The sequence below is a fragment of the Bombus terrestris genome, chromosome 9, assembly GCF_910591885.1.
Source record: "Bombus terrestris chromosome 9, iyBomTerr1.2, whole genome shotgun sequence".
In the NCBI taxonomy this organism is placed as follows: Eukaryota; Metazoa; Arthropoda; class Insecta; order Hymenoptera; family Apidae; genus Bombus; species Bombus terrestris.
This window is the reverse complement of record NC_063277.1, coordinates 6,652,078-6,663,395: the sequence shown is the minus strand read 5'-3', so window position 1 is coordinate 6,663,395 and position 11,318 is coordinate 6,652,078. Positions and strand designations below refer to the sequence as shown.

At 36.9% G+C, this 11,318-nt stretch overlaps 1 protein-coding gene across 1 annotated transcript; it reads left to right on the top strand.

The window, feature by feature from the left end:
* Nucleotides 1–5,454: 5,454 nt before the first annotated feature.
* LOC100650160 (glycerate kinase) lies at nt 5,455–10,418 on the top strand. The gene is made up of 5 exons (XM_003397694.3): nt 5,455–6,613; nt 7,263–7,824; nt 8,241–9,112; nt 9,644–10,037; nt 10,148–10,418. The coding sequence occupies exons 1-4, from the start codon at nt 6,341–6,343 to the stop codon at nt 9,992–9,994; spliced, it is 2,058 nt and encodes a 685-aa protein (XP_003397742.2). The 5' UTR covers nt 5,455–6,340; the 3' UTR covers nt 9,995–10,037; nt 10,148–10,418.
* Nucleotides 10,419–11,318: the final 900 nt, after the last annotated feature.

Here is an 11,318-nt window from a genome sequence, read left to right as displayed (position 1 = left end):
TGGGGCGAACTTCTCCGTTATGGATTATATATCCCAAGTAAAGTACCGTTGTTTTCAGAAAAGAACATTTCGCGAAGTTGAACGAAAATCCGGCTTTCACAAGAGTATCTAGTACGGTGTTCAACCTTTCTAGAGCTTGATCTATCGAGTCGGCAATAACTAAGACGTCATCTAAATAAACGACGACGTAAGAATACGCAAGGTCGCCTAAGGCGTTAAAGATGGCCCTCTGAAAAACGGACGGTGCATTTTTCAATCCGAACGGCATCGTTACATACTCATATTGTCCGTCGGGTGTAACGAACGCGGTATACTCCGTTGAATTGGGATGTATGGGGATTTGGTGGAACCCGCTGGCCATATCCAGGCTAATGAAGTATTTCGCGTTCTGCAATCTCGCAATTTGGTCTGCGATAAGGGGTAGGGGATACCGATCCGCAACCGTATTTTTATTTAGCGCTCGGAAGTCTACGCACAGTCTATCCGAGCGGTCCTTCTTCTTCACGAGCAACATAGGACTTGCGAACGGTGACTTACTAGGTCTTATAATGTTTGCTTTAATTAGTTCGCTAATTCTCTCCCGCACGGTTTTCCGCTCTTCCTCGCTAAGTCTGTAAGGACTTCTTTGGACGGTGACGTTAGGGTCGATTAGTCGTATCTCTAGCTGGCCCGTAGTTACACGAGTACGTGGGAAACCCGTGATGAATGAATTTTTAAACCTTTCGAGAATGGAAATTAACCGGCCCTTATCGTTACCAAGTACCTCGGTGTCTACTTCACCGAGATCGATCTCGTTTTCGACGGTCCTATTACAGGCGTTAACTATTTTCGTTTTGCAAATGTTGAGACTGTCGCGCGTAATATGTACATCGAAGCCTTGGCTCAAAATTTCGCGACCAATCATGATATCGTATTTTAAGTGGCTATCGGGGAGGACGTGAAAAGTTATCTCGAGCGCAAAACCGTTGATGCATACGGTGGACAAGATCTGCGACGTACTCTTAACGCATGTATTCCCTATCCCTCGCATTACTACTACGTCGGCCGTTCGTATGCCGGGAAATTTCGGGGCAACGGACTCCTTAATTAACGAGCATTCGGCCCCAGAATCGAAGCAAAATGGGAACGACTCACCCTGGAGGCTTAATTTACCGGTTGGGGCCTCCACCACGCAGAATTCGACTCGACGTTCCTGGCCGTTGCTGTCTCCTCTCTCTTTCCGCAGCGGGCAGTCAGAGGCGATGTGTCCTTCCGCTTGACACTTGAAGCAAACCGGCTTGGACGATGTAGCTTGTCGGCCTCCTTCTGGACGTCGTATCTTCCGTTTCTCGGCCCGCATCTTCTTGCGGCACTCCGCCACTTCATGCCCAAAGGCACCGCAGTAGAGGCACTTGTTCCGGGGGTCGGACAGCTTGTGTCGTTTGGTTTCGGGGCTAGATGGTGTATTGCTTGTCGCCGGCCTCTTCTCGTGAGCGAAGACTCTTATTTCGTTTAAAAATTGGTCCTTGGTCCGGATATCCTTTTCGAGTGCCACTCATTCGATACGCCGGTCGACTGACTTCACTCGATAAAAGGCGATAGCATTGAATAATTCCGGCAAGGTTATATGTTGCCACTTCATCTCTATGAGGGAACGGACGCGAGCGGCGAAAGCCGTCGTGTTTTCGCCCTTCTGTGGTTGTTCGTTAAGTATCTTCATTAGTGTCGAGGTTGCTGTATCCTTGCCACCAAACGCGTCGTAAAAAGTTCCGTAAACGCTGGCCAAGTGAGGCCTTCGTCGAACACTCCCTGCGAAAACCAATTTGCTGCGGAACCCTTCAGAGCACTGCCCAAAGCGGTGGCTAGCGAACGGTCTTGTAGGGGGTGGTCCTTCATAATCAGACCAGCAGTGGTACACCATGCGACTGGATCGGCGCCCGGGATGTCGGGGTTAAAGTCCGGTAGCACAGTTTTGGTAGGTTCCGCACTCGGCTTCAAATTCAGCTCCTCCACTAGGCCACGCAAAATGGCCCTCATTCCGTTCACCGTCATAACCGATCCGAATCCCACTTCTGATGTCGGATGCACGTCAGGATTGTGGGTGGGGGTGTTCGGTGTATCTTCGTTGGAATTAGCCATAGGTGCGGTGTAACAATGGTTGAGTTTATTGACACAAATTAGAGAGATTTACAGCGTCGATAGATAATCGCAAGGTTTCGATATTCGCGGCACTATGACAATGGTCTCGGCTCCGGCAACGTTTCCGCGGTCAACGGATACTGGACTTTACCCTTCGTTTGCATCTAAATTACACTATATGTTAGAGCACGGGGGCAATTATTTCGTATACGAAAGACAGGTCGATTACTGATGAGATCGCACTAGAGAGTGTCTCTCCGTCGCGGTGATGCTGTCGAAGAAAACTATGGTGGGTGTGCCTAAGGGCACGAGATCATCGGATTCGCGGAGAAAAGTCTTCGCTCGAAGGGTGAGGGAAATTGACGTTGCTGTTAATTGGTCAATTTCCATGTTGGTGGTTAGGGAAGGGTGCCAGCCGCCCTTGAGAGAAAGTTGCTATCGGGTAACGTCGTACGTGAGGAAAACAGATTTCTCCAAGTTCCCGTAGTTGGAACAAAGACTATTTGAAGGACTTTCGTTAAATAAATCTTAAGATTTATAGCGAGTCTTCGAGCTAGCTGAACATGTGGTGTAAAGATGCGTCAACATCTGGTGATTGTCTTACTCGAAGAATAGAGTCCGCGTGTGGCGGGTCACGGGACGGAAATCGTTGAAGCGCTTACCGTCGTGCCCTGTCCCAAGTATTTCTTTTAAGGAGAGTTATAGAGTTGCCTTGTGCCTTTGTTAGACAAAGCGTTCATCCCTTGACCGCGACTACGTTCGGCGACCGGTTGTCACTTCGAGCCCGAGCTCACTATCATAAATTTCGAATAAGTACAGTCGGATCGAATTACAACAGTTTCTTAGTGCGGCTATGATGAAATCTGGGTTACAGCGCTAAGGGGGTCCTCCCACCGCTCCAAAGGGGAGGCTCCGATGTTCTTTCATCTCCGACATATATATATATATATATAGCTTAATAAAATGTCGATTTTATAAAGACATATCTTTTTTAAAATTTATCTTAAATTTTGCTCTGAATCTTTTTTAAGTTTGTGTTTTCATATTAACACGTGGGTCTTTATGCTTCATATTAATACGTGGAAGTGCAGCTGGCGTACAGGGCACTTTATAAAATATAAAACGTTTATTCTTCAACTCGTACACTCAAGTGCTATATCATTACGTCGAATCACTGAATGACTTATGCTGAAAATAAATACGAGAAAATAACAAATAATAAGTACAAATCTGTAATTCGAATAGCGTGAGTAGTCACCTTAAATATATAACTGATAATAAAGTTGGTCTCATTAAATGTTTAATTTGTATCTTTTAATTTGTATCAGGCTTTATCAAAACAATTTTTTTTTATTTGGGAAGAATAAAAGTTATGAAAACTTTCTTCGTTTATGAGCTAAAGCGGAGATTGGATTTTTATGGATTGAGGATTGGAACAATTACGATGTTAATGAAGTTTCCAGTCGTCAAATAATAAAGATTGATGTATCTCAATGTTGTTAATACTGACACATACGAATCTGTAAACTCCATACGAACGAATACGTGGGAAGTTTTCATCTCTGGAATTTCCTAAACTCAATTCACGATCAATCCGGAAAAAAAAAATAAACGCAACGAATGAGTATGAATGAAAGAACAAGGTTATGCTTTGAGATGCTTGGCATTTAAAGTCAACAAGCGGCCACAACTTTAGCTCATAAACGAAGAAAGTGTTCATAATTTTTGTTCTTTCTAAATAAAAAAAAAAAAAAATATTCCAAAATGTTTCGAATTATTAGCTGATAATTAAGTAATAGATCAAAGAATATATTAATAATTATCATCGATTTTACAACGAAGGAAATATTTGAAGATAATCGAAATAAATTTTATTTGAAATAAAAATCGTCGCTTATTTTATTGGAAATACATTAACTGCGATATATATTTATTTAAATATTATATTTATTAGAAGTAGATAATCATTTCTTAAAATCTTTTTAATAGATACTTTTAGTTACTGCGTCTCAACTTACACATGATAGTATCCCGCTGGGGCTAGCCATCCACATGTTATTTAGCAATTAAGTTTGAAAAATTTACCAAATGTCCAGCTGGACAAATTGTAAAGTACAAATTAAATAATGATAAAAAAACTTACACATATATTCGATTTTAGAAGAAACCTTGAATTTCGCCATTAGTTTCATCTAACTCATACTCGGGTAATAGGTTTGCGCAGTTTTAATACGCTGTTACGTTAGCGAATTAGCCTTTTAACAGACGTAACGAGTGATGTAAGTTTTTGTTCAGAGTCAGGGACGATTTAGTCGAGTTTTCCGAAGCTGCGCCGCCTATTGCCAACGAATATTACTACTGAGAAAACTGACCCACAATTCCTGTTCATTGAAATATCACCCAAGTGATTTCTTAAGATAAATGCCAGCAATTTTCCGCTTGACATTGCTAGTTGGTCTTAGTTGAATCTAGTGGTAGTCTTTATTCCATTAATCATCGAAACGAGTGTCTATTAATCCGACCTTTTCAAGTCTTACGAAATCACAATTGCTTTACACTAACTTCGTTAGTTAATTATATTTATTTTCCTCAGTCAGTTACCGATCAATTTCATGTTAATGACCTATACGATAGTATGTAGAAGCAATCTATAAGAAGGAAATACGTGGAAAACTTTCAACTTTTAAACATCTTCAAGTAATTCGAAAATATTAGGTTCTATAAAATTACACCGAATTCGCGATTTGTGCAAGTGGTTGGTATCATATAAATTATAATATTTCAAGTAATATCAATACGATTCAACTACTTTGTAAATAGTGGATTAGATATTTGTACATATTGTTTATGGAACATAACAACGAAGACTAATAATTTAAATTAGAAAATACATTGAAAATATATTATCCATAATTGATATAGATGAATTTAAATGTACAATTTTTTCAACATGCCGCGAATACGTTGATTTCAAAAGTTACAGTTTATTAATTTATAATAGTTTATTAGTAATATCATATTAGTAATAACTTATTGAAGATATAATAGACTTATAAGATCAGCGTATTTCGTAATAATATTAACGTGAAACATGCAAATGAGTAACTTGGTTTGAACGAATTGTACTGTTACGTATCATAGTTACGTCTCATAAATCTTTGTCTCGTGATAACAATGCTTAGAATGTGGAGGGAGAATAGAACAGACATAAAGTGGCGAGCGTATAAATAGGCAAGAAGTTACTCGCATTTACTACTTTACGTTATTATGTAATATTTCATATTTGAAATGTTTCTTTTTTACTTTTATTCTTTTTTTTTTTTTGTAATAGGATTTACAAATTTTGAGGCTTTATAAATATAAGACGGCCTTTAAAGTTTTATTTCAAGTAATAATTACAAACTAAATTAAATTCAATGTAGAGAAGTCAATGTCAAGAAATTTTCTTGTTCGTATGCTTGTTACTGTATAATTTTTCGAATATTCGTATTTGAAATATCGATGGCGCGAAAAGATAAAAGCAATCACTGGTGCCCATATTACGTCCTACTTTTCTTTCTTTTTTTACGTGGGGAAATCCTCATGGACAACCCACCGCTCTTTTAGGAAGCGGCGGGGTAGTGTCGGACTCTTACCGACTAAAACCCTACGGTGGCCTAACGCTTAACAGGAATGTCTCGGGACCACTTTCAAAATGTTCTACTAGAAAATAGCAAATTAAACGTTTGGTAACTGGAAAAACAAGCATGCGACTTACCGTTTGTAGATAACACCATGTGATAAATTAGCGACGAGGTATAGAATAAATGCGATATTCATTGCTTTTTCGTGTCCACGTTTTGAAGGTTACCTTGCCCTCTATACAGCGGTAAGGAACATTCTGGTTTTCTACTACGTCGGTATTTCAGAATCTGAAACGCAAGGTTCCGATTAATGTGACATCAAGACAAGTCTATTCCTATTCTATGAAATCGATAACGTCGCATGTGACATGAGATCATGAGGTATGAAAAAGAACCGCGTGTTTAGTCTATGATGATTTTTTATCGATAGTTAAAATTTGTTGATTTTATTCAGAAATAATAGCTGAGTTCACTAAACATTGGTGCAAACATGGGTACAATAACCTAATAACACTTCTAAAATTTACCTAAAATGTAATATCATCAAAATGTAGACACGATAAAATTAGGCTGTAATGTAATAGTGTTTTGCAATAAATATGACAACCAGACATAAAGCTCCAAAGTACCGAAAAACAAGAAAACGAAGACCATCATACGTTGATCCGGTTTTAGAAGAGGAAAGAGCCAAAAGAGTCGCAAAGATACAAGCGAAGAGACAAACAACAATAGACAAAGTTAAACTTTCGTTGGAGAGAAGAAGAAATAATAAAATAGCCATACAAAATGCACGTACTGATAAAAGGGAAAGGGAGGAACAGAAAGCGATTAGAGATGCCCACAAAACAGGAAGTGAAAAGATTATGTTACAGGTTTTGAGCATATTATTATATTATTATTATTTAGACTATTATTTAGACGAATCATTGCATTATAGTGTAAAGTTTTATATCATCGAAATTTATATCACTTTTAATGCTGTATTGTAATATTGTATCGTAATGCTGATAATTAAAAAGTATTATTTTTTTATCAAGATATTTTTACATTAAGAGGATTACCTTAGGTTTGGGTAATATACATAAGATATAATTCAAAATAACGAATATAAATATGAATATAATCAAACGAGGATTGAATAAAAAATTCGACGTGCCTATAAGATTTTATAATTATTATTATCCCAACTTTTTAACAAACTTTCATATATATTTATCTTCTTGCTATGAAATATTCCGTCAAATATGCCGTAATGAATTTTGAATTTTCTCACAGAAAATATCCTAGTTTCCGCAGCGCTCATTTATTATATTTATACATTAAAATAGACGAAAATATCTTCGATGTACGTAGTTAGCAATGGAAAAATGTATTCTCTACAGAAAGTATAAATCGATAGACGCTGTAATATTATTACACTGAATAGAAATTCATGAAATCGGCTTGCGTATAAAATTTTAACGATAATTATAATACTGCGAAGAAGAGTTATATAGGTTGCTTATGTTTGTCTCGTTATAGATTCGTGATGACTTAAGCCAAATCGCTGAGACTGGTATAAGGTGTGTATACACGTCCATGATAATACCAGAGAAAATAAAATACGACGGCCGATCAATTTTGTCGATCAAAGGCGTTAGATATAGATTGAAAAATAATTTACATATGGTTGGTTGGGGAAAAGAAGCAGTGACGATGAGTGCGGCGTTCGAACGAGTCGTAGGCAAACACTTGAGGAAAGGTTGGATGGTGGTGCCACGAAAATCAATTTTCATGATGTGGAGCTATCCGGAAGCGTTCCCTCCCTTAGATAGTCGTATTTCGTACGTTGAAGCTGGAACTGATGGGCAACCAGACGAAAAGTCCGTGATAGAAACTAGAAGAATTCTAAATTATTGTAAGAAATTGAAGAAAAAAGATTTGCTGATTGTCATGCTCTCGCAAGGGATCGACGATCTTCTTTGTCTGCCGCGAGAAACTATCACGTTGAGGGACAAGCTCAGGGTATTGAACAGATTGAAAGCTGCAGACGCTACTCCGGAAGAGATAAATACCGTGAGAAACAAGCTTTCTGCAATTAGAGGCAAGAAAAATAAGGAAACTTATTTATTGTTTATGACAGCGAAGATCTACGCAAATTCATATTTCTATGATCATAGTTACATAAAAATTAATATTCATTTTAATATCAATTGTAGAATTAAATGTATATTGATTAGTGCCAATTCTAGAATAAAATATATGTGCAGTAGACAATAGCATGTAAGTTCCAAGATTTTAGACATCTAACTGTTAAATATCTTCCTATCTAAGAAGCTCTGAAAGAAGAACGAAATGTCTGAAAATGTGCTCAATGTATATCTAAACTATCTTCTCATTCTTTAATCAAACGCAGAAAGATTTAATAAAAATATTCTTGAAACATCATACACAATTTATAAAGATAATTCCAATACATATATAAATATGTATACGCAAAAATAATTACAATAATTTTAGGAGGCGACTTAGCCCGGATGGCCTACCCAGCGAGAGTTATAACTCTAATCACGTCAGACGTTTCCGCCGAGCCGATGTCCCAACTATCAGGTGGTCCATGCGTGTATGATCCAAAAGGCGAGAAAGCTCTCGCCGTGCTAGAAAAATACAAACTTTTGGATAGAATATCCTTAAGCGTGCGAGACTTGATAGAAGAAACAGTTCCATGGGTGATGGCCGCTGATAAGCAATTGGACGCGGATAAACATTACAAGTTTGTTCATAGATACGTGATAGCCTGTAACGCAGACGCCATGGAGTGTATGGCTACAGAAGCGTTCAAGAAAGGCTTGTTTCCAGTGAAACTGAATTCAACCTGTTTAGGGGATATCCAAGAATTCGCTCGTGAATACGTTAAAATGACATCGTTGATGATTTTGGCTGTTGAAGGAAAAATTAATAAATTGGAGATGTTCCTAGAAATGAGAGACAGTCCTATTTGTCCTCTAACCGATGAAAAGGTGCAGGAAATATTCCCTGCGAAAGATAAATGGGGTTTGGGAATGTGCCTTCTGTTAGGAGGGCGACCAACTGTTAATCTTTGCTCCAAACCTGGACAAGGTGGACCAAATCAGGAGTTAGCGCTATATTTCTCGTTGTATTGGTATTTGCGTACGCAGCAGTATCCAATTTTAAGAGAGTACACTGTTTGGTTCTTGGGTGGCAGCTCCTACGGGAAAGATGGTAACAGTGAAGCAGTTGGCGCGTTTGGATATAACAGCTTGGGCACCGATGTTTATCCAGAATTTGAGAAAGCACAGAGTATGTATCAAAGCGCGCACACGAAATGGTGGAAACTTAAGGAGGAGAGACGCTTCGAAAGTAAAATAGCGGTAAATTTGTTGTTTTATATATCGCATAGTTTAAAGTTCGAGATTTATGTCGATATTCGACATGGGGGATTTTAAAATATATAATTTAAATATTTTAGGTATCAGTGGATTTATATCACAAGGACAATGTAGTCAATTTTTAATTAATTTAATATTTCAAAACAACGAAGTTTTAATGTCATACACTCGTACTATCGTTAATATTCGTTAATAAGCACTTGGTCTTGTTTTTTAAATTTACTATTTAATTAAGTATTAAGCATTTACGTTGATCTACAACCTCTTTTGATTCAGAAGAAAGAATACAGTATTAAAACTTAGATTACTTATTTCGTGTACGTTCTGTGTAAGCTAAGAGCTAAGTACAGAATCTTTGGTCGAATATGATTTGAGATCGATTTCAATTTCATGTATTAAGAAGAGTTTATATTTTCTTGTTTATGGCATCATCTTGAAGAAAATGCTTAATAATTTGGAAGTTTTAAAACATTTTCTACATATGACAAATTAATTTCCACTATTTCTTTACAGGAAGCGCGAAAAGAAATGCTGGAACTGGAAGGTGTAAGGAACAAATATGCCGCAATTCTACCTGGTCGTGTTTTAGCTGAAAACAATACGAATTTATTCTTCTTAAGTATTAACGGTGAAGACGAATTATTAGAATTAAAAACTGGAAATTATTATACATTCACAAACGTTGGAGATCTTCATATCATACGAATCGCTCGCTTCCAATGTATTTGCGACGGCGTTTGTCATGGACATCAAGAAAAGGTGTGTGCTGATATGGAATGCCCAGTTTATCAATCGTTGTCAGCCGAGGCGCATTCGAAGTTTCAATATTGTTGCCGTCTTGATCAACGAAAACAAGATTCCTGACTTTTCATATCTGCAGAAAGTTCATTATGGCTTTATATTTATTGTAAGTATAGATTGCTTAACTACTTAAAAAAATATATATTTAACAGTATTTACATTTATATTCATTACAATGTACATAATATTTTTTGTAATGAAATGTTGGTTGAACAGTCTGGGCACGCTACTTGTAAGTTAATGGTCGTGGAATTAATCATGGAATTAGTATCGAGAAACACAGAACCAAGGAGTCCTCGAAACAATTCAGTCGATTGGAAACGATATTGTCAAGTAAAATGTTTCGAAAAATTTTCTACAATGAATCGAATATGACTGATTAAAAGTAATGTGAAAAATAGTGAAGTTATTATGGAAGAATAAACGTACAATATTTTATAATGTTCTGAACCATTATCACTAATCACTATATATATCAGAAACGATATTCTGTTGTACCTACGTAATTGACTTTAGAAAAAAAAATTATATTTTATAGAATAAAAATAGTAAAAATTGGTACAGTATAAAAAATTATTTTAATGGTAGTGGTCAGTTTTTAATATTCAGCTAGTGTTACTACAAAAATGACTAGCGCTAGGATGTTATGCTTATCGCGACACAGATGAAATAACGCCGCTCTCTTCTCTCGTGTATAAATGTATATATAAAACTAATATCTTTTTTCAATAGTCTATCCTATGTTTTATTCATAGTAAAATACATTTCAATGGAATGAAGTTTTATTATAACGAATTCGAAAGCATATTTCTTCTTTTTGGCTTTCACACACTTTTATATTTCAATAGGTTCAAAATGGTGTTCATACATCAGAATATCTGCGCTATATAACATATTATAGAGAATATCAACGTAAACTTTCCTTTCCATGGAGTCTATAATTTTGTGTTAATTTGTTCGCTAAAATAACCGTATGGAAAAAATTTTCCTATCATATGGAAATTTTCGAAACTTGAATTAAGCCGTAAGAGAGGAAATCCCAGTTATAAAGTTGTTGGTACGGCCAAAGCGAAATGATTTCTATTGAGCGGCTGGTTTTTCGAACTGGAATGAATCGAAGGAAAGTCCCAAGAAGCTCATTTCGTCCCGCTTTGACATAATAGAGATCTTCGAGGCCAGCATGTCCCATGGGTTCGGTACCAATCCCGTTTAACAAAGCCCCAGGAATGAACTCGACTAGCTCAACGACGCCTACACAGTGTGGTAATTTTCAACACGACCTTTTTAACGTTTCTTTTTGCTTAAATTAGAAATATATCATATTCAAGATATTTACTTTTCAACGAACATTTATACACGGTTAAAAGTACAAAATCAATTGTAATAA